The sequence below is a fragment of the Pleurodeles waltl genome, chromosome 3_1 (genome assembly GCF_031143425.1).
Source record: "Pleurodeles waltl isolate 20211129_DDA chromosome 3_1, aPleWal1.hap1.20221129, whole genome shotgun sequence".
Lineage (NCBI taxonomy): Eukaryota > Metazoa > Chordata > Amphibia > Caudata > Salamandridae > Pleurodeles > Pleurodeles waltl.
The window spans coordinates 1,921,078,664-1,921,103,076 of NC_090440.1; the positions used below are offsets into that span (position 1 = coordinate 1,921,078,664).

At 49.7% G+C, this 24,413-nt stretch overlaps 1 protein-coding gene across 3 annotated transcripts in view; it reads right to left on the reverse strand.

Annotated features, from left to right (window-relative positions):
• Positions 1-24,413, reverse strand: part of SMG6 (SMG6 nonsense mediated mRNA decay factor) — an 890,340-nt gene that overhangs the window by 101,335 nt on the left and 764,592 nt on the right. For all 3 annotated transcript variants that reach the window (XM_069226152.1, XM_069226151.1, XM_069226153.1), the window contains one exon: positions 4,555-4,731. In XM_069226152.1, the coding sequence (XP_069082253.1) occupies positions 4,555-4,731 (177 nt within the window). The remainder of the gene's footprint in view (positions 1-4,554; positions 4,732-24,413) is intronic.

Consider the following 24,413-nt stretch of genomic DNA (forward strand, 5'->3'; position numbering starts at 1 on the left):
CTGTAGTCCAAGCTTCTATCTCAATCAGACTAGACTATTCAAATGTTTTATATTTGGGTTTACATCTTCCTTTTTGATTCAGCGACTGCAGGTATTCCAGAATACAGCAGCTGGCCTCCTGTTCACTCTTCCTATGAGCACCACAACATCATCTTACCTTAAACAACATCATTGGCTACCAGTCAAGAGGATCATTTTCAAAGCATTAAGCCTTGCTCATTGTGCCTTCCATAACGCAAATCCTCACTACTTGAAGAGAATTCACGAGTACCAGCCAAATGGGGACCTGCGGTCTAACAAAGCGCATCTGATAATATCCCCCTCGCCCCCGCTTTAAAGAAACGAGACGCAGTGGCGTGTCTTTTTCAGTCTGTGTGGCCAAACCTTGGAAGCTCCTTCCCATTCACCTCAGGAGCCTATAAAATGAAACCGCTTGTTGCAAATTATTAAGAACTCATCTCTCCAGTCAGAAATCCCCCTCAGTCACGTTACAGCGCCGGGACACTGCCCGAGTAGCTGTGCACTCCACAAGTTATGTAATTTATTCAATCAAAGTCTGCTCTCCTTGGACATACAAGACATGGGCCTAACACCATATGCGTTCAAGTACTTAGGGGTAAGCTTGTTTAAGAGGCCAGAAGGCGTCACAAAGCTTTCCAGAAGGCTTTCCCTTCTGGAAAGCTTTGGATTCCAGAAGGGAGTCAGTTGCCTTCTGGAAAAAACGTGCCCTATTTCCAATGAGCAAAGTAGCTCTAGCTAAGATGATTCTCCTAACAAGAATGTTCAACTACTTTTCTACAACACCAGTCACCTTCACTGGTCACTTTCTCAGAGACCTAAATATGGTTCTGATGGAACTGATCTGCGGAGATAGTACATGCAGAATAGCTTTAAGTTATTCTTTCCCTTAGATGACAGCAGACTGAGTGTCCTGACTTTGAAATGTATTCGATGGCGGCCCAGCTCCAGTGTATGGTTCAATGGCTAACCATGGGTAAATTCTCCACAGGTACGGTGTGTAACAGGTACAATAAAAGGCATGACAGCAGCCAAATTTCTCTTATGTGGGCAGCAGGTGTACTCCTGCTGTGTACAGCCGGACACTGTTGTTGCAGATATTTCCAAAAAACAAACGGGTTGTGTATTTACCTGAGAGCCCACTCTGACTGATACAACTATGCATTCGAACGAAAGGGGCAGCTAATATAACAGCATGAAATAATGCTGCAATTACGCAGGTGGTTCCTTCTTCTGGCTCTCATTACATTTGAGCAGCTGAGCCACAAATATGATTTATCATTGTACCAGTTCTGTGCGTATGCAGCACTATGCAAGCCCACTGTTTGGACCTGGGATAATGCTCCAAGAAATCCAGAGACTGACAGGGCACTGAAAACATATCTGATATGTCTGACATGATCACTAAATTCCACAAATTCCTTAGAGAAAAACAATTCAAAGACCTCACTAACCTCTAGGATTAGACTTGGGTGTAGAACTAACAGATGCGGAATGGGTGGGTGCCCTCAATAGTGACCACAAAGTCCCAAGAAACACCTGACTATAATTCACACGATTTAATTATTTGCACTGAACTTACACAACCCCAATTAAATTACCCCAAAAATATTTCCAACAATTGCTAATGACTGCCATAGATCCCGTAGGTTCAAGGCCACATTTTACAATATAAGTTGGTCATACCCAGGGATTGGTGTCTTCTGGGCTGAAGTGATGAGACTGTTGAGGAATGAAGGGGCAAACAACAATCAAAAACCTGCTTATTGGGTTTACTGTTGAAAACTAAAGTAAACAACACCTTAATTTCATTCATTGCTCTAGCTATGGTCATAGCCAAAAGGACTTGTGCAATGCACTGCACTGTGCTTCCAAAGTCGGGAAGTGGTCATCAGCACTCCATAAATAGGAGCAGCCAGAGAGCCGGGAATATAACGCTAATTTTTCGATCTGAGAGACTTGGGGCCAGATGCACGAAAGGGTTTTCCCCATACTATGTCTATGGGAAAATGTGTTTGTACATATGGCCCTTAGACACCAGACTGGGGTGTCCTAATTGCTAGATATGGACCCGAAATCAGATGACAAACCAGTGACTACAACAATTGTTATGTATGTATGTATATGGTATTTCTATAGTGCAAACCTAACAAAAGGCAGCGTAGCAGTGCCCAGGGTCAAAGACAAGCATAAAGTCTACTATGGGTCAGAGGGGCAGCTGGGTTATGGACAGTTAAATGCATTGTGACATAGTATTCTTGAAAGAGAGGAATATGCAAATATTTCCTAAACTGGAGCAATGTTGGGGTGGGCCTAATGGCTATGGATATGTTGTTCCGATCTGGGATGCATAGATGGATCATGCAGTCTGATTGTTTTGTGACTAGGAGAGTGCTGAGAATCACCAGATGGTGAGCTCTCTACAAGATAAGAGGGGATGCTACTTGTGATGGCTTTGTAAACGATGCTGCTGGTTTTGAAGATGGTGTGGGCCGGCAAGGGGAATAAACAGAGTTCCATTAGGGTGGGAGTGATGTGATATATTTCTTTAGGGCCTGGATAAGACGTGCTGCAGTGTGTAGGATGCCTTTAAGAGTTTCCAGTGTGGAGTCTGCACCATGGAGCAAGGCATTACCACCATCTAAATAAGACAGAATAAAGGCTTGAACAGTCGTTCTGAAACTGCTTTCAGTGACCTGACGTTCAGTAAAGGTTGAGCTGGAAGCCGTCAAGGTTCATATTACTTAACCAGCTTAGTAATGTTTCTTGTACTTGGCAAATAAAATAAATTCTGTCTTAATTGGGTTGAGCTTCAGGTAGGCATCCGACATGCAGGGCTGGGCGATGTGAAGGTAGTGTTAGAGGCATTGGATGTCCAAAGCAGAGGAGACTTTGATGTAGAGTTTTGCATCACTGACATGTTGCAGAACCTTGATGCTGTTTTCTATGAGTAGAGCACCAAGTGGCTACATGTAGACACAAGTGATAGGGATCATTTGGGGACCCGAGGTGCCCTTGTGAACAAACTGGTGTTCGTTGGAAAGGTAGGAGAGCCAGTGAAGGACAGCACAATCACATTTAAGGCTTCAGGATGTGCAAGAGGGTGATATTGTCGACTGTTGAAAGCAGCTGAGGAGGTACAGTAATATCAGAAGGGAGAGTGCATCCTCATCTGTAGTCAGGAGGGCATTGTCTATGATGCATAAGGTCAGTTCCTATGCTGAAGTATTATTTGAAGCTAGATTGGTAGAGTCATGCAGGAGATGGTCATCACTGACGTGGTTTTGAAGTTCTTCCTAACCCTCCATCTATGGTATTAATGGTCACATATAACACGTTATACTCTGAGTACTGATTTTAAATTATCTGATTTTTGTTAATTGAACTGTCTTCTCTGTTGGTCATATACTTCAGGGTTTTATTTTTAATCACTGGATTTTGCCTGTACAAGAATATTGTACTCTTCGAGATGCTGAAACCATATATATTCACTACGAGCTTTGACTTTGTTTTGAGGGTATGCCTCTCACCTTTGTTATCACCCATACAGCATAAACTCACTGTCAGAAACATCCAATACTTGGACTATGTTGCAATTTGATTTGCGCGAGAGGCACTTATACAAATGCTGAATAAACACATTTTAAATAAGTTGTACACCACCTGTTTGTGGTTAAAAAGCATTAGGTAAATATCTAACTATTATAAAGGCACGACCTTTATTGATTGGGATAATGTGCTTCTGGGTACCCGGCACACAGCTTTACATTGCTTTCTATGAGTTAGGAGTTGCCCTTTTGACCACTGCTACCTCTGGAGAGTCAAGGAATCCATGGAGTCCAGTCTTGCAGCCAGAATCCTGGACTATGGAGGACAACATGTAGCCACTACTTCAAACCTTGTTGGTTGTAGACAGTATCTACGTAGTTTTGGAGAAAAAAAAAACAAAAGGGATTGAGAATTGAAAAGGACACTGGGAGTCCCAGGGAATCAGGAAAGGGTGGGCATCTCAACGCCGCTGACGTAGAAAAGCTGTTGTACACTCATTTTAACTTGACACTAGGTGCCACTATGTGCCCTTCTCGAACCCCGGTATGCGGCCTTATTGTAGACTATTTCCACCTCCCTCAGTGCCCACTCTGTCTTGTTGCTAATTTCATCGACCTTTGAACAGACCGTCCCCCATCGTACTGTGTATGCTCTTTCAGCTTTCTCTACACCTTTCTCTTGTCTCTAGAACTTGTACTCTGGACGCCTGTACACCTTTGTGTAAACCAAGGTGCTCCTTGTTCTTACCTAGAGCCCCAGGTGTGTCTTGTGGTAGATAACATTTCCCCCTTACTTTGTCACACTGTAAATGATCCTTCCAGATTTCCTACAACCTTTTCCCAGCCTTATTGTAAATGCTGATCCGATTTCCATAGGCAGATCTCCAGCCTTGGGGCAGACCCTCTTTCCCATCCACTTGGCAGCGTTACTGCAGACCCTCTTTTCCTCTTCGCTAGACCCTCTCCCAAGCCTGCCAGTGGCCTGTACCTGATCTTCCAGTTGCTTTCCCTCTTGGCTTCCCATTTCCTTTCCCATAGCGTCTGGGACGTGTGCCACTGACACATATTTTCCACCCTTGAATGCCAGCAGAGGTTCTTCTTGTCCACACAGCGCTTCCAGGAAATACTTCAGGACGGTGACCCTCTTGCAGTCCGCCGCAATAACCTAAGGGGAGAATTGAGAAGAAAGAAAAGAAACAGTGTTAATTCATGCTTAATAAAAGGGCGAGGTAAAAAAGAAGGCCAATACAGAAGGTGATTTCAGGCAATAGTACTGGTCATTTACAGACTTGGGTACATGGGGGCGCTACAGCCTGTGTGATGAACACTGTATTTTACTGGTATTTTAAAGCGCTTTCTTATACCTTGTAAGGCTCAACGAGCTTTTGGTATTACCCTAATGTGTCAGCACCACCCCTCGAGACCTGTATGTGGGTGCCATTTGTTGAGTAAAGTCTAGGGCCTAGCGCTCTACACATCTGAGATGTGGGAGGACGCTGCGTGCATGGTATAAGCATCATTCAGGACCAAGATGAGTTTGTAGCACGACTGCAGTGTTTGCTGATCTTTGTGACTATCCCGTCCCCAACACTGCGATGACGTGTCAGGGCTACTCTTCTAGTCACCTCAGGACACAGCCAGTCCTGCGATAATCCCCATGTAAAACCACTATTTTGCCACGCCCTGCGTTCGCAAACGAGGCAGATCGGACGTTTCTAGAAACAATCTCGTGACTGGTGCCAAACTAAGAAGGCTGCTTAATACCGTTATAACACAGCATCAAAGTTTAGAACTCTGTACACAAACTTGAGGTAAGTGAGGAGAATGGGTCAAGCTTAGGTGGTCACAACAAGGATCTGGAACCCGGAAGTGTATGACAGTGTTGAATTCAAACGCTCGATGCGTGGATGAGGCTTGGCATGGGAGGGCTGATCCGGAAACGTTTATGATGTCTGGTCTGTACCACAGCAAGCGAGCCCAGAGATATTCACTGAAGAAGCAGGCATGTCAATGCACTTTATGAAGTTTGCAAAAATATCAGATACAAAGTCGTGGGTTTAAATATACTTCTGACACATAGCTTTGGGATTTTCTTAATGATGCCGCGGTACACAGGAACATGATTCCTCTGCAGTCACAAAAACACATGCATCTACCTACCTCGGAGAAAATCGTGTTCTCTGTGGGAACAACGACCGCAGCCACTGCTGGAAATGGAAATAAGTAACACTCGAAACTTATAAATCGGGGATCAAGGTGTGGCAGCAGAAAGGGGATCAAGATTGCCGGACTAGGAAAAGCAGTCGGACAGCCAACGTATTTGTTTTTTATTACTCTACTGCAATGAAATTGACAACATGGGCAACTGTGGCAGTAAATCTTTTCTGTGTACTTAAATGGTCACAAAGAGGCTGCACTTTAAAAAAATGTACTTTCTTTGTGTGGTCAGCAAGTTTGAGGGGATCATAACTGTAAGGCAACTCGGTTATTGCACTTTCTGCAGAGATTTGTGTTTTGTCTAGTCGCAGTTTTGACTCAAAGTAGCACAGAGGGTTACTGTGCCCGGTGCAAAACATTAACATGCAGATCACAGATTTGTACTTCATGTAGAGAGGTAAATGGGCTACTGCTTTTGAGAAGAAGCTCCTTTCGTTACTTGCAGTTGAAAAGTTGCAAGCCTTCTAATGGAGCACAATGAGCTATAAACCGGAACCAAGGAGTTCCATGCACACAACATGGGTTTAAAACCTTCTTATTATTTTTTTTAATCTGCTTTCATTCTAAGGCTGCTGGAAAGGGTTCCTTTGAGTAATACTGAAAGCTTATTAGTACAGACAACCCCCAACCATTTTGATCCGGTTTAAATCTAGACTGTGTGCACCCAGTGCACTCTTTACAGGCAATGCCTACCAGCCTGGACGACATGAGGCTCCTACACCTAGTAACCCTCATTGCCTTATGTGACAATTCCTGTACACTGATTTACACGCTTGTTTATTTATTGTCTCTGTAAAGTGTGCATGCGATGTAAAGTGCACTGACACCCTTCACTGGGATAACTAGCGCTATAAAATCATTAAATAAAAACAAATTAGTGCTATTTAATTGTTATTTATGTAATTACTCATTCAGACAGACACTGCTACACTGCAGGCATACCTCTTACACACCAGAGTTGGCCAAAGTCAAAACCTTGCTTCCAAATCATAGTTTCTTTGAAGTATAAGCACTTGGGAAGTGATAACAAGCTGTGTGTCCTGGTTTCCTTCCATTTCATTGGCATCACCGTGGTGGGATTCAGATAGCTTCCAGCCAAGATGACACTGGAACAAAACAAGGGCTGATGGACCTTTAAAGCAGGCATTCGACGGGCCAATCTGAAAGTAAAAATAAGAACGCCCCAAGCCTGCAAGTCTGAAAGGAGACAAAGTGAAGGCACTACTGAATGTGTGCTGGTCTCAGCTAACTACTCTGGGGGAAAATGTAGCATACTGCAATGAATCCAGCTTCAATCCCGAATCCAGCTCACTAGGTACCTACCCTCTCAATTCCTGTACTGGATGCAGCCCATACAAATGTTTATGCCAGTGTGAGGAAGATGTCTACTACCTAACAATTTCTGCCCAATAGGTCTAAAAAAATATATGCTATGACAAACAGCACCAGTTTTATATAATATGATATTTTACTTTAAAAAAATACATATCACACACCAGGGGAACTTCTTCTGAATTATTTAGAACTTCTCAATATGTCAGGCTACTGCTCCCGATATCAAGATGCTGTTTATATATTTCAGGTTACACAAACACCGGCACTTATCGTTTTATTCACATTAGTTAATCGATTAAGGATTCAATAATGCTATCCCAAACGAGTTACTCACGGCTACCGTACCCACAGTTCTAAGGTGTACAGGAAGTATTTTTTGAATACCCAAACGACCATAAAAAACATTAATCAAGGTGCTCCAAGGGAATACCGGCGCAGTGCACAGGAGTTCTGACAAAAACTCAGATAAACATCGGCTACTACCGCTATAGGCAGGATGCACAGTAACTCACGGTGCCTCTTTCCACTCTGAGTGCTGTTGTTCTAATTATAGCATATCCATAACTGGTGAAATAATCTGAATGAAACCACAAGAACCGGTGATGGTGTAGAGAGGAACCCAATCCTTGGTTCATTAGTGTACAGAGCTGCCCCTTCCCTGTGTGCTTTCCTTACATATTGCAGGTTGATGCCAGCAATGCATACAGCGAGGCGCTACCCAGTGTGCGAGGGCTGCTGCTGAAAGTGCCGATAAGGGGATGCAGATTTGGAGCTATTGTGGCTGCGGAGGCATTCTGATTCAGTATTATACGACTGATTTTGAGGCGTTCTTTTCTCGTTTGTTGACAGCCGTACTACCGGGTTTTGTATTTCTGTGAACTCACCTTTTTGCCTCTTACATGCCCTTTGTACTACTCCATCTTCGGCTCACTTGAGTTGAAGTCTTGAATATGTATTATATCCTTATTTTTCTATTTCTCATTTTGCTATGTGCGCTTAATTTTTGAAAGTCTATAGCAGTTTTTTCTTATTGTTTTTTCTTTCCCTTTCTAAAGTGCTGTGGTGCTAGTGGAGCGGAAATGTGTACTTTTTCAGGACTAGAATATTTTCTCACATGGCCTGGGGTCTTGTGTACTCTATTTATTTTCTAGGGAGTGATTTTGAATTTCATCGATTTATAGTTTACGAGTGACCCTTACTGGAAAGGAGTAGGTATTCAGAAATTTATGTTCTTGGCATGTTGGGCCAGGTGTGGCAGCACTTGAGTAGACTGAATAAATGAGTCTCACATGGAATGTAGCTACCGCGTAATAGGTCTGTCACCAAGGGGAGACTTGTATTTAATGATTATCACTCCCTTTTGCATGTGAGTCACTATGCTACTGATGAGGTCAGTTTGTGGAGACACAATTGTGGTTTTTTAGGTATACGTTTTTATTCATACATTTTAAATAGGATCTTTCACGGTGGAGGTTTCATTATGTTTGAATTGTTGTTTTGGTAAATTGCTCTTTGTATTTATTAGGGACTTCTCTCTCCCACAGTCCTGATGAGGCCCTTAATTAAAGGGGGCCGAAACGCGTCGACCTTTTGCACGTGAGGAGAGGTTGCGAGGAATACCAAATACAACCTGAAAGGAAATCTTGGGCTACACATCTTTCTTCAAATATGTACAAAAATAATGGCAGTGTGGAGATGTGTACATGATGCAACCATCTCTCTTATGTGGGTTAACATTTAAAGTATTGGCAATAGCCACATTTCTTTGAAATGAGGAGATGATCAAAGGATTATGGCCCTCATTACAACCCTGGCGGTTGGCGGAGAAGCGGCGGTCTTACCGCCAACAGGCTGGCCGTAAAAAAAATGGAATCATGACCATGGTCCGAACCGACTGCCAGGGCGGAGACGACCGCTGGGCTGGAGACTTGGGTCTCCAGCCCGGCGGCCGTCACAAGACCGCCAGCGGTATCGTGACCCGGCTGACCGCCATGGATTTCATGGGGTTGGAAACCACCATGAAATCCATGGCGGTAAGCACTATCAGTGCCAGGGAATTCATTCCCTGGCACGGATAGGGGTCTCCCCAACCCCCCACCACCACCCCGAGTCCTTCCTCGACACCCCCTCCCCCACCCCTACCCCCAACATCACTATACAGACTCACACCCGACACGCACGCAGACACCACCAACACACATACCCGCACACACACCAAACATGCCAACAGCCACACACAGTCATACACGCACACCCACATTCAGACATACACGCACACATCCATACAGACCTACAGACAGACAGACACGCACACATTTCCAAACACACAACACCCCCCGCATGCATACACGCACTCACACACCCCTCTACATACTCACATGCACACCCCCATGCACGCACGCAACACCCCCCTCCCCTAACGGACGATCAACTTACCTGGTCCGTTGATCCTCCGGGAGGGGACGGGATCCATGGGGGCTGCTCCGCCGCCAGCACCCTGTCAACAGAACACCGCCACGCCGAATCACGTAACGCCGAATGGGCGGTGTTCTGTTGACGGGGCAGTGGAGGTGGAGCAACCTCCACTTCCCCGCCGACCGCCAGTATGGCTGCTGGCGGCTCTCCATCCGGAAAAGGGCAGATGGCTGCCAGAAGTCGTAATTCGCCGGGCGGAAAACCGCCAGCACTGGCAGTCTTCAGCACGGCGGTCCCTCGGCGGTCTTGTGAAAAGACCGCCGAGGTTGAAATGACCACCTATATGTTTTATGAATGTTTTTTGTATGTGTCATTATGTTTGTAGTATGTTCCAAAATGGTGTATAGGCTATTTTATCGTTTGATTTAAACACAATGAATTGAGAAAGTGTAATTAAATTGTGGTTTCAATAACTGATATATAGTTTCATTTTTGATTTTGATGATTGTATTTTCCCTGCTATTATCCCATGTGTTGTTTTTGCTTTAACTTACCAAGGTATAGTAGGGTTAACGGGGTGGAGCCATTTGTTGTCCAACAATAGTCAGCATGAGCAGGAAAAGTTCATATTTTTCCCACATAATGCAAATACTTGAGCAAGTGCCAAAACAAATAATCATAGAAAGATACGCTTACTATTGCCTGACTGATGAAAAGGAAAATTTCAGCAGCAAACACAGGGGGTGATTCTAACCCTGGCGGTCGGTGATAAAGCAGCGGCCAACCCGCCAACAGGCCGGCGGTCCAAAAAATGGAATTCTGACCCTGGCGGGAACCGCCAACACAGCCCGCCACATTAACACTCCGACCGCCACGGCGGTACAAACAAACAGCGCGGCGGTCACCGCCAACAGACAGGCGGCAGACAATGTACCGCCCACACTATTATGACCGGCCAATCCGCCACCTTTTCCAGGGCGGGAGCACCGCCGATAAAAACACGGCGGAAACAGACTACGAACGGGAAAACGCGCACCTCTACGCACTCCACGAGGAAGGAGGACAGCATGGAACCCGAATTAAACATCCTACCTGCTCTCGTCTACCTGCTCATCTACCACGAGTACGAACGCCGGCGCAGACGACAACGGTGAGTACTGCACCTACGACACAGGGGAGGGGGGAGGACGAAAGGTTACGTGCACACACATACGCGATACACCCACCCCCCCAAACCATGTACACACCAATGCAGAGCAACAAGTCACAGTGACACCACCCAAACCCCCGTGAAAAAAGCAAGGACATAATTAAATTGTGATTCGAGATTTATGGGAAATAAAAACCACTGATAAGTCACGGTCAAATAGCAATAACAATTCAAAAAAATCAATTCAATATTCAGTGCATACGATAAACCGAGGCAATAAGTCCTGCACAACTAACGAAATTCCAAGTGTCCGTGGGCCAAAGTGTATCAACACAAGGGCAAAGCCCACACAGGAGACCTGAGTCCTTTGGAGAGAACACTGCAGGGGCATCTGATGAAAAAACTACAGGCACCTCAGGGGGAAGGGAAGGGGGGGGGCACCACAGCCACATGAGTCCACGACGCCAGATCCACGAAGGGGCCACCATGCCCACTGTGCCATCCTGGGGAGTGCAAAGCCACAGTCTCTTAAGTCTCTACAGTGGGTGGGTTGCCCACTCTGCCATCCTGGGGAGTGCAAAGCCACAGTCTCTCAAGTCTCTACAGTGGGTGGCTTGCCCACTCTGCCATCCTGGGGAGTGCAAAGCCACAGTCCATCAGGTGGATAACAGTCTCCACCGGTCAAGGAGGAGGCATGGTGGGCACAGTGAACCGTGAACAGTAGCTCGAGACAGATCCGGCACTGTCATTGTGCCAGTGGTGCATGAGACGGCGGGGCCCAGCGGAGCGGTGCTTGACAGGAAGGGCCCAGCGGAGCAGTGCTTGACAGGAAGGGCCCAGCGGAGCGGTGCTTGAGACGGCGGGGCCCAGCGGAGCGGTGCTTGACAGGAAGGGCCCAGCGGAGCGGTGCTTGACAGGAAGGGCCCAGCGGAGCGGTGCTTGACAGGAAGGGCCCAGCGGAGCGGTGCTTGAGACGGCGGGGCCCAGCGGAGCGGTGCTTGACAGGAAGGGCCCAGCGGAGCGGTGCTTGACAGGAAGGGCCCAGCGGAGCGGTGCTTGAGACGGCGGGGCCCAGCGGAGCGGTGCTTGAGACGGGGGGGCCCAGCGGAGCGGTGCTTGAGACGGCGGGGCCCAGCGGAGCGGTGCTTGACAGGAAGGGCCCAGCGGAGCGGTGCTTGACAGGAAGGGCCCAGCGGAGCGGTGCTCCTCTGCACGGCGGGGCCCTCTTCAGCGGTGCTCTTCTGCACGGCGGGGCCCTGTTCAGCGGTGCTCTTCTGCACGGCGGGGCCATGTTCAGCGGTGCTCTTCTGCACGGCGGGGCCATGTTCAGCGGTGCTCTTCTGCACGGCGGGGCCCACTTCAGCGGTGCTCTTCTGCACGGCGGGGCCCACTTCAGCGGTGCTCTTCTGCACGGCGGGGCCATGTTCAGCAGTGTTCTACTGCACGGCGGGGCCCTCTTCAGCGGTGCTCTTCTGCACGGCGGGGCCCTCTTCAGCGGTGCTCTTCTGCACGACGGGGCCCTCTTCAGCGGTGCTCTTCTGCACGACGGGGCCCTCTTCAGCGGTGCTCTTCTGCACGGCGGGGCCCTCTTCAGCGGTGCTCTTCTGCACGGCGGGGCCCTCTTCAGCGGTGCTCTTCTGCACGGCGGGGCCCTCTTCAGCGGTGCTCTTCTGCACGGCGGGGCCCTGTTCAGCGGTGCTCTTCTGCACGGCGGGGCCCTCTTCAGCGGTGCTCTTCTGCACGGCGGGGCCATGTTCAGCGGTGCTCTTCTGCACGGCGATGCCCTCTTCAGCGGTGCTCTTCTGCACGGCGGGGCCCTCTTCAGCGGTGCTCTTCTGCACGGCGGGGCCCTCTTCAGCGGTGCTCTTCTGCACGGCGGGGCCATGTTCAGCGGTGCTCTTCTGCACGGCGGGGCCATGTTCAGCGGTGCTCGTCCAGTAGGTCAAGGGAGCCAGACCTGGCCTGGACTCCCTGCTCAGTCGCCCTCCGACCGTGCTGTTGCTGGACCCTTCGGTGACGGAGTCCTGGGCCCTTTGGTGTTCTTCCTAACACCCGGGATGGGGCTTGTGGGCCCCTCCTGCTCCGCGCTCCTGCTGGCTGACTTCTCCGCCCTGCTGCCCTTTCGCTCCTTAGATGGGGCTCTCGGGCCCTTGCCTCCCCTAGATGTTGTGGCTGGTGAAGTGGGCGAACTTTGCTCCTTGGGGGCAGCCGTGTCAGTCCTCTCACGGCGGCCCTTTAGCTTCCTGGTCCTCTTGCCTGGTGGGGGGCTGGCTGTCCCCTTGCTGCTGATGGAAGTGTCACTGCTGGCAAAGGGTGGACTCCAGAACCCATGCACCACAGTGACACTCGAAGCTGGGCTGGTGGTGGCTGAGGTGCTCTTGGACTCTTTGCAGATGGAGGGGGTGGGTCAGTGGAGGGAAAGAGGTCAAGATTAGCGAGGAAAACTTTCTTAGGACCAAGGTAAAAGGTAGGAGAAGTGGTGATGGGAGTGGAGGAAGAGGATGTGGTTGTAGGAGAGTCAGGTGTGCTGTCTTTGGGTGCAGGTGCTTGTGCTGGAGGCTGTCGTGAGGTGGATGGCTGTTGGGTGGGTGTCTGCCTGCGTTTGTGTGTCTTGGAAGAGGGGGTGACAGACACAGTGGGAGAGGACACAGGGGATGTGTAAATGGTAGTGGGGGTGGTGACTGCACGTGTGCGGACTGGACTGGAGGGTGTGCTGGTGATGGAAGCACTGGCTGATGGTGGTGTGCATGCAGGTGTGAGTGTAGATGTCACAGGGAGGGAGGAGGGAGACGAGGAGGAGGGGGACACAGAGGTGGTAGTGACTGTTGGAATGTCTGCATCTGGGTGTTGCTTGCGTGAATGCTTGTGGGTTCTGTGGTGCTTGTGTCTGGATGAGCTGCCCTTGGGTGTTGAGGTGAGTGCAGGCTGGTCTGATGGTGTGGATGGGATAGGCTGAGGAACAGGAGACAGAGACAGGGTGGAGGCAGTCAGAAGAGGGAGGCTGGAAACAGGGACAATGGCTGCCGTCAGTGCTGAGGCCAGAGCATTGAACGATCGTTGATGGGCAGCCTGACCCGAATGAATGCCCTCCAGGTAGGCATTGCTCCGATGCACCTCCCTTTCTACCCCCTGGATGGCATTCAAAAGGGTAGTCTGCCCAACAATGATGGTCTGAAGGAGGTCAATGACCTCCTCACTGAGGGCAGCAGGGGTAACAGGGGTAGGGGCTGAGGTGCCTGGGGCGAAGGAGACGCCCGCCTTCCTGGGCAAGCGGGCACGGAGCGTAGGCTGAGGGGCTGCTGAGAGGGCGGGGCTGGTGCGCTGGGTGGCGGCTGTACCTGTAGAGGCGGGGGGCCCGGATGTTGCCGCCACCGCTAGGGAGCTCCCATCCGAGGACGTGTCGCTGTCGCTGGTGTCACCACCGGTCCCCGTAGTGGTGCTCCCTTCGCCCTCCGGATCACTGGTGCCCTCGGTGTCTGTTCCTGGTCCAACCGGGGCCTTGTGACTTGCAGCTCCCTCGTGCTCCGATGCCAATTCTCCTCCGCCTGATGATGCTAATGCACACATGCACAAGAAGATGAAGAAGAAGGGCGGGGGGAGAAAAACAAAGACCAGGTTGAGTGCATGCAATGTCAACACCGTTGGCGGAGAGGACAGACACAGGAGCCTCATGCACTAAGCCGCGCATTCGGGGTACACTACTCAGTACTTCTGACTAGGACAACAGGTCTAGAGACGACAAACGCGCAGATGTGTGATGCTGGACCATCGATAGCTGTACTTGTCACCCTACAGAGGTGGGGGCCGGGAGCACAGGGCCATGCCTAAAGGAGAGGACTACACTACAGAAAGCGCCCTGGCCTAATGTCACCCACAACCCTCCTCCCCCACCCAGACGCCTCCCACTGCGCAGAGAGATAGCAGAATGTGCTGATACTCACCCCCTTGTGTCTGCTGTGATGTCCTCAAGCGCCCATCCAAATCAGGGTAGGCCACCGCCAGGATCCGGGACATCAGGGGGGTCAGGGTACGACTGGCACCCCTCCTAGGTTGGGAGGCCATCCCCAGCAGTGACTCGGCGGTCTTCCTGGTCCCGCGGCGGATGTCCTCCCACCTCTTGCCGCAGTGGGTGCCCCGTCTTGTGTGGACCCCCAGGGCCCGGACTTCCTTGGCGATGGCACGCCAAATGTCCACTTTCTGATGGGCGCTGACCTATTTGACATGTACAGGGTGGGAAGGAAAAATTCATCAATTTTCTGCATGTTAGATGCGATTGGCCCCCCCTCCCCAACCTTGCCATATGGCACATGCTCTCATCTGTCGTGCGTTGCACTCCTCATTCGCCCCCCACCCCACCAACTTACATCCACCCCACTCCACACAGGCATAGCCCATTCAATGTGCACCCAGTGTACTTACCTGTTGGTCTGGAGGACCGTAGAGTAACGCATACTGGGGGAGGACCCCATCCACAAGTTTCTCCAACTCCTCAGACGTGAAGGCAGGGGCCCTTTCCCCAGTCGCAGCAGCCATTGTCACTTCCAGACCGAGGTCACAGCAGCACTTGCAGTATAGGTCCTCTCCTGTGGATGATCAGGTCTCGAGTGATTAAGCAGATAGAAAATGGCGGTCACGCCCGCGGCGGTGCGTACCGCGGCGGTGCGTACCGCGACCGCCGGCGCACCTCGTCATTGGCTCCTGAAACCCATAGGCTTCTATGTTAGCCAATGCGGCTTCGTATAGCGGTCTTCGACCGCCTACCGCCACGGTGTGCCACGCCAGCGCATTGACCTCACATCCCATTGTCCCACTTCACAGGTCAGGCAGCCGCCATTTCAAGGGCCCACATGGCATAATTTGTACTGCGTCACACAGGCCTAGGCCTTGCATTGCCACACATACACGCCTTTCAATACATAGATAATCGTGTGCTATGCATGCTGTGGTGAACGTACCTGTGATTTGCTTGACTCTGTGCTCCATGTTGTCCTTCCTAGGCACCGTCCGCTGGGACTTGCGAGGAGACGGATGAATCCTCGCGTGTACCGACCGCTGGTGGACCTGTCGACAATGGAAGAACGCCATATCATACTACGATACCGACTTGACCGAGCCACTATACATGAACTGTGTGCCCAGCTGGAGCCAGCCCTGATGTCCCCCATCCGCCAACCCACAGGAATTCCCCCTCTAGTGCAGGTTCTGTCAGTCCTCCATTTTTTGGCAAGTGGCTCATTCCAGACAACAGTGGCCATGTCATCTGGAATGTCTCAGCCTATGTTTTCAAAAATCTTGTCTAGAGTGTTATCTGCCCTGACGAAACACATGCGGAGCTACATTGTATTCCCTGAGGAGATTGATTTGGCCACTGTGAAGGGTGATTTTTATGCCCTTGGACATATCCCCAACATAATTGGTGCCATTGATGGGACCCATGTGGCTTTAGTACCCCCAAAAGACGATGAGCAGGTGTACAGAAACAGGAAAAGTTACCATTCGATGAACGTCCAGGTGGTCTGTTTGGCTGACCAGTACATCTCCCATGTGAATGCCAAGTTCCCAGGGTCAGTGCATGACGCGTATGTGATGCGGAATAGCAGCATCCCTTATGTGATGGAACAGCTACAGAGACACCGTGTGTGGCTAATTGGTGACTCTGGTTACCCCAACCTGCCTTGGCTATTGACCCCAGTGAGGAATCCCCGGACCAGGGCAGAGGAACGGTACAATGAGGCCCATGGGCGAACTAGGAGGATCATAGAAAGAACCTTTGGCCTCCTGAAGGCCAGGTTTAGGTGCCTGCATATGACAGGGGGATCCCTGATGTACTCACCAAAGAAGGTGTGCCAGATCATCGTGGCCTGCTGTATGCTTCACAATCTGGCATTGCGACGTCAGGTGCCTTTCCTGCAGGAGAATGGTCCAGATGGTGTTGTTGAAGGAGCTGTGGAGCCTGCGGAGAGTGAAGAGGAGGAAGACGAAGAGGACGACCCAGACAACAGGGACAGAGTTATCCAACAGTATTTTCAGTAGCACACAGGTAAGAATCGCCCACGCCATTTAACATTTACTGAAAGCCCCCTGCATCTTTACTTTGTGTATTTCCCCCCAGTTCCTTTAAACTGATGTTTGATTTTCCCTTCCCTTTTCAGTGCTGTATGACCCACTGCGTGACTTCTGCTTGGTTAGCCCATGGACTAATGCTTATTGACACTGGTATGTTGTCATCACAAAAATAACAGAACATTATTGATCAGTAATGTGTTATACATTTGTAAATAACACAGGCTGACTCCTGAATGATTTCAGTGCAATGAGTGATTTATTTGTAGTGCTAGATATTGGTACATGATATTAAAACGGTGATGGGTGAGGGTGGAGTTATGTCCATGGCAGAGTCCAGTTCTCGGTCGCACAGGTGCATTGTCCATATGCCTGTGGAAGGATGGAGCAGGGGCAGTTCCAGGTTGGACAGGGTGACACTGTGGGACAGTGGAATGACATCCGGGGGGATATTAGGCTGGCGGGGGTCTTGGCATCCTACTCTGTCTTCCTTTGAGATCTCAGGTTCCTCTTGCGGGGTGGTTGTTCTTCAGCAGGAGGTGGGGTTCTGGTGGCCCGTCGTTCTGTGGGGGCCTCCTGACCACTAGCGCCGGCGGAGGTGGTAGGCTGTTCCTGGCTAGTGACAGGGGCCCTTTGCGGTGCCACATGGTCCCGCAATGTGGTTTCTATCCGGTTGAGGGCCTGGACTATGGTCCCCATAGCGGTAGCGATGTTCCTGGGTTCATTGCTGAACCCCATGTACCGTTCCTCCTGCTGTGCCTGGATCTCGGTGAACCTGGCCAGTACCGTCGCCATCGTCTCCTGGGAGTGATGGTATGCTCCCATGATGGTGGTGAGGGCCTCTTGGAGAGTCGGTTCCCTGGGCCTGTCCTCCCCCCCCCTGTCGCACAGCAGCCCTCCCAGTTGCCCTGTTCCCCCGGGCCTCTGTCCCCTGGACGGTGTGCCCACTACCACTGCCCCCAGGTCCCTGTTGTTGTTGGGGTGTTGGGTCAGCCTGGGTGCCCTGTAGTGGCGGACACACCGCTGATTGACGCGTCCGCGAGACAGAGGCATGGGCCCCGCTGGGTGGGAGCTGTGCTGGTGTTCCCAGAGGGGTTTGGGTCTGCTGTGGCCTGCGTCTGTGTGTGGGGAACCGACTGTCCAGAGGTCCCCAATGGTCCGGGCTGGTCATCAGGTTCTAGGTCGACAGAGCTGCTGTCCTCGCTGGGGGCCTGTTCTGGGGGTGGGATGGACAAATCTGGACCCTTCGTGGCGGTGTGTTGGCATTCGGGCCCTGCAGGGGTAAAGGAGTATGGTTATTGTTTCTGTGTGTGCCATGGCGTGCGTTTTGAGTGCCCTTGTCCCCCAGTGCTGGCATTCCCTTGTGGGAGGTGTTGTGAGGGTGGTGGTGGGGGGGGCGGGGGGGTGTATGGGTATGTGCAATGGTCATGCTTTGGTGGTGGCTGTCTATGGTTTGTGTTGGCATTCAGGGGTTGGTGTTGTTTAGGGTGGGTTGTGCTGGTGAGACATTGGCAGGGAGGTTGTGTGCTGGGGGGTTGGGATTGGGGGTGAGGGGGGGGGGGGGGGGGTTTGGCATGCTGGTGGTTGGGGGGGGTGAAGTAGTTGAGATTCGACTTACCAGAGTCCATTCCTCCGCCTACTCCAGCGAGGCCATCAGGATGCAGGATGTTTACCACCTCTTGCTCCCATGCTGTGAATTGGGGTGGAGTGGGTGGGGGTCCGCCGCCAGTCTTCTGCACAGCGATGTTGTGCCTGGAGATCATCGAGCGCACCTTCCCCCGTAGGTCGTTCCATCGCTTTATGATATCTTCCCGATTTCTGGGATGCTGCCCCACAGCGTTGACCCTGTCTACGATCCTTTGCCATAGCTCAGCCTTCCTTGCTATGGTGGTGTGCTGCACCTGTGTGCCGAAGAGCTGGGGCTCAACCCTCATCATTTCCTCCACCATGACCCGGAGTTCTTGGTCAGAAAACCTTGGGTGTCTTTGGGGTGCCATGGGGTGGTGTGGATGAGGTGTGGGGTGGTGTTTGTGGTGATGTGCGTGGTGATATGTGGTGATGTGTGCGTAGATGTGGTGTGGGTGATGAAGTTGGGGTCCTGTGTGTGTTGGGGTTTTCTATTGCTGTGCTCGCTCTCTCTATCTCTATCGCCTTCGCTCCGATTTCCAACTAGTGGGGGTTTGTGGGTGATGTGGGTGTGTGTTTTATAGTTGATTGGATGTGTGGGAGTGTTGTTTGTATGTGTCTCAGGTGTGCGTATTTCAAATTGTCCAATGTGGCTGTGTTTTGGAGCTGTGTGTGTATTTTGAGCGCGGCGGTGTGTACCGCCAATGGAATACTGCGGTTGAAAGACTGCCGCGTGGATTCGTGGGTCAGAATGGCATGGGCGTGTTTGTGTTGGCGTGACGGTGGAGGTTTGGTCATCTCCAGTTTTCCGCGGTCCGCTGATGAGGCGGACTTCCTTGGATGTCGGATTGTTGGCGGTTTCACAGTTGGTGGTCAGAATGACCGTGGCGGTTTGCCGCGGCGGTAGAATGGCGGACTTCTGACCTGCGGTAAGGGCCTTTTACCGCCGAGGTCAGAATGACCCCCACAGTAATTACAAGCCCACCACATACAAATGCCATTCTCCTAGACATATACTGTACTCATAACCACCATGTCAAGAGGGGGCATACCTGCTAAGTCCCTTTGTAAACTTCTAAAGGGTCAAGGAAATTATGTTTCTTAGCGCTGAGCCTCTTTCACTAATGAAGTGGGTAAATACACCCTTTAGCAGCCGTGGTACTCCCCTCCCAAATAAATAAATTGTTAAAATAAAAAATAATGGAAAAAAGCCAGAAAAAAATAGAAATAGGTGACACCTTCAATTGACATTCTGTTGCCCCTGATGGCCAATACCTCTGTTACAACCTTCTGGTGGCAGGGATATATGTTGTTTCATGGTTGTCCAAAACACAATACCCACAGTCAGCAAATGAACTGCAGCTTATAATGATTTTTATATGATAGAATCGAATAAATGAAAAGCGGGTATGAAGAATACCTATGCATTTTTTAAATGTGCCTAAGATACTAACTTTCATCAAAAGTAAAGGATGAAAACAGACAAAATGAAGTCAATATGTTTTTTTCGTGGTCCCTGGTTTGGTCTGTTCTTGTCTAAGGTAGTCAGTCCAACATACAAATGGGGTAGCAATTTTATTGGGAGAAATGTGGGAACACTGGGTGGTAGGAATGTGTTAAGAAAATACATGATGTTAGCCACAGTTTGCCATTTGTAGGGCACACTGAGTATAAAAATGTAGCAGCCACAACACCTTAGATTTGGCTAGGTCTTTAGTCTTCAGAAATACAGAGGATTCACAGGGTACCCTGGTTGGTGACTGGCCCAGACCCAGAAGAGTGCAGCTATTCAACATAGCAAATGAGGAAATTTGAATTTATGCATTTCTGGGCAGCTCCTATGTCAAAACTATGCCCAGAAGAATCCAAAATTTCCTCTTACCTGCCATAGAAATTGCTGCAAGTCCCAGGGGTGCAAAAAACAGTTTGAGCTTTAGGAGTGGGGAAGCACCTTAATGTGAGGATGGGCCTGCCCCATACATTTTTTTGAACTCTAGCGTCCAGTAGGCTTTCTGCCCCAGTGAGGGCGGAGGAGGCAGAAAGACTGTTGTGCTGGTTATTAGGTTGTACACAACCTTATGCCTGGGCAGGCTGCTGCACACCCCTTCTCTTTTGTCTAATCTTACTTAATTCCCAGCCATTCTGCCTCCCTGGAGCTGGCTTGGGATGAGGACAAGCCCACTGAAAGGGCAGGCCACCAGTCCCCCTTTTTTTAATTTATTTAAAAAAAAATTATTACTACCTGGCATCTGGAGGGCATTCTGCCTTGCCCTCACAAGGTGGCAGGAGGGCTTTTTTAATAGCTTAGGGTGGAGCACCTTCCCATGCCTGCGGTGGATGCTCCACCCTTCATGGTGTCTAATGGGTGAATCTCTGCTTGGTGGATGTGGTCCAGTCACACCTGAAGCCACGACGTATCCCCTTTCCAACAGTACCTCATTCACTTGGATCGGTGCTCGGGAGGCTGACAAATGCACCCTCAGAACCAATCAAACTGAAAAAAGTTGGCGCAGAAAGGTGTCACTTTCAATCAGTGTGATGTCATACTAATTCAAAAAAATGTAATAAAGTATGGGGACATAGTGGAAAGTTTCCTTTTGCTTCCTAAGAAGAAGAAAATCCTTCTGTGGTGAGTAGCAGATGGATTTTCTAGCTGAATGTGGAGGACAAAATGTTCTCATCCTCTCCATTCTGAAGGTAATGGTAAGGACAAGCCACTATGGGGGTCATTCTGACCCTGGCGGTCCGAGACCGCCAGGGAAAAAATGACCAAAGCACCGCCAACAGGCTGGCGGTGCTTTTTTCCATATTCTGACCGCGGCGGTACCGCCGGGGCCGGCGGTTTCCCACCGTTTATGCCCCAGCGGGGATAATCCGCCAGGGCAGCGCTGCAAGCAGCGCTGCCCTGGGGATTATGACCCCCTTACCGCCAGCCTGTTTCTGGCGGTTTGCACCGCCAGGAAGCGGCTGGCGGTAAGGGGTGTCCTGGGGCCCCTGGGGGCCCCTGCACTGCCCATGCCACTGGCATGGCTAGTGCAGGGGCCCCCTAACAGGGCCCCGGCCAGCTTTTCACTGTCTGCATAGCAGACAGTGAAAAGCACGACGGGTGCAACTGCACCCGTCGCACAGCCGCAACACCGCCGGCTCCATTAGGAGCCGGCTCCTGTGTTGCGGCCTCATTCCCACTGGGCCGGCGGGCGCAAACTTGGTTTGCGCCCGCCGGCCCAGCGGGAATGTCGGAATGGGGGCTGCGTGAGTGTGGCCGCATTGGCGGCCGCATGGCGGTTTCCGCCTGGCGGTAGCCGCCCGCCAAGGTCGGAATGACCCCCTATGTCTCTACTTATTCGGAGAAGTGACCTTGCTTGCATCCTGACCAGTCTGTCTACACTGACCTAGAGAAGATGCGTTCTAAAGAATACAGTCTACTTAAGAAATCTATTTAGCCATGGTATCTTGGGACAGAACAAGTGTATTGTAGCACCTCAAATGCTTCTTTTTGGGTTTGACCTAGTCTACCGAAAGAAGTATGGTTTCTTGGCACTTGACTACAGTGTTGATGAGAATCTGAAGAGCTATACTTTCCTTTGACTGGATTGTTTATAACATACTGAATATCTCAACAGTATATGGGGCGGGGTGTGAGGTGGGGGTTGGTGTGCATATGTATATAAATATATATATATATATATATATATATATATATATATATAAAGGTGTTACTTCTTCTGGCATGATCTATTCTATAAGTTGTTTTGAAAATGCAAAGATGTGTATTAGCAGAGATGTGTAGTAGACTTAAAATATGCTCCCATATCACTGGAGCAGTCTGGGTGCAATTAGAGGTATTTTTTTCAGAAGATTGGTTCAGTCTATCGAGCAAACTTAAATGGATTGGTTCATAGCAATGACACCATAGAGCTGGCTGCCTCAATGTCTTGTTGCGATGGCTGAAAATGCATAGGAAATGCCTTATGAACATATAAAGGTTTGCCTAAGCCAGTCGAATCTGATCAGCCTGTCCTTGCAACATTAAGCTTCACACTGAAGCCAGATGATCAAGTTGTCTTTCTGCAGATAAGAAGTTCTGGTTCCCTGAGATTAGACAAACCTCTACTTACTGACTTGTAAGCTTGTGACCACTCAAGAAAAAACAGTCGCCTCAAGTTACCTTCTGAGGTGTTATAACAAAAAGACTGCACCTCTCCATTGGTGGGCATTGATTGGTCATGTCTCTAAATCATTTTGCAGCCTTTGGTCTAAAAACAAGTAATCACCACAAAGGCATGCCAGTTCATTCATTGGCATGCAATTCTACAGGCAATCCAAGATAGATGAAACCGGTTTTATATAATGTCCTCCTTACCTAAAGTTGAATAATTGCAGGCATAAAACAAATATAATTGTAACACATAGATATACTCACAACCACCGTGTATGATCAGGGAAACATTGTGGAGAAACAAAAGGCATGTTTCAGAACAAGCACTGGCAAAGACAGTAAATATGGCCTTTGGCACACATACAAAGTTTTTTTTTTTTTTTTTGCCATGTGCAGCATACAATAACTATTTGGCAAACATAAAAAACAGAACAATAAAGAGAGGCACACAGGCCCAGCTGCTCAGGGGCAGCAACACTGTACAGAAGTTTACGCCTCTTCAGGTGACTGCGCTCATGTGAGCAGAAAAAATGTTGTCACTCTGTGCAAGACAGGCAATGGATGAGGTGAAGCTGACCCTTTGCCTCATGCTGTATGCTGTAGTGGGTGGAAGCAAAAGGTGAATTACACTTGGACAGGTGAGCGAATAAAGAGGGTCGATCAAAAGCAGCCACATGCATATATGCATTTTATCATACATTTTATAAGAAAAATGAGACCAGAACTAAAAAAAAATCCATAACAGGGTACATATTGAAACTGTTTCCCAAAGACACCCCAGTGAGGTAAGAGGTCCTAGCACATTTCGCTCAGAATGAATGTGTATGATTCACTCTAACACGTTTTGGGCACTTGAGTGCAAGAGCGTTTACTAAAAATTGAAAAAACAACACTGTCCGCTGTAGGTAGGGTCAAAAAGGAAGCAGCCTGCATTGAAGAACTCCTAGCAGATTTGGACATCCCTACCAGTGCTGGGTAAGGGATGTATGCTGATGGAATATTTTGTTTCACCTTAACCCCTCGGGTGCCCTGGACGAGCTGGTCTCGTCCTCTGCCACAGTCGCCGTGTGCCGAGGATGAGACCAACTCATCCTGCTATGGGCCCTCGGGGGAGCTCTAACACTCCCTCAGAGGGCCTGGCACCCCATCCCCTGGGCGGGGATGGAAGGCGTCTCATGACATCAGCGTGCGATCACGCGCTGACCTTATCAGAGACTGCCCCCTCTGCGCTGGAAGCTGAATCAGAGAAAAAAAAATGCAAAAGCATTTCTCCTCCGATCACGAGGACCTTTAGCGGGCAGAAGCCGCTAGACACCAAGGATTATTGTTTTTTTTTCTTTTATGTTTTTTTAGATGTGGGGAGCGACCCCTTAGGCAAGGGTCGCTCCCTTGGGGGCAAAATTAACTTTAGTCCATTCCTGCCCCCCTTGGGGGCAGAAACCACTAGACACCAGGGATTTTTTCTTTTAGGTCAGTTTGACGGAAGGGGAGCAACCCCTTAGGCAAACCTCCAACTTAGCTGGAAATCACACATTTTTCCCACATTTTTTGATGGAACCTTCCGACATCTGCAGGAGTCCACAAAATTTCTACCAACCAGCATTGTCGCATCTATACCGATAAAAATTCTGCCCCACTTGTCAGCCTACATTTTCTTTTTCCAAACTGCCCTTTTGGACCCGCTTCCGTTCCTGCTCAATTTCGACGTGTTTTTGGCTCTTCCTAGTCACAGGCACTTGGCCCACCTACACAAGTGAGGTATCATTTTACCTGGAGACTGAGGGGAACATTGGGTGGTAGGAAATTTGTCCTGATGCAGTGATTCCACACAGAAATGTGAGAAAAATGTGATTTTGTTTAGCTACATTTGAGGTTTACTAAG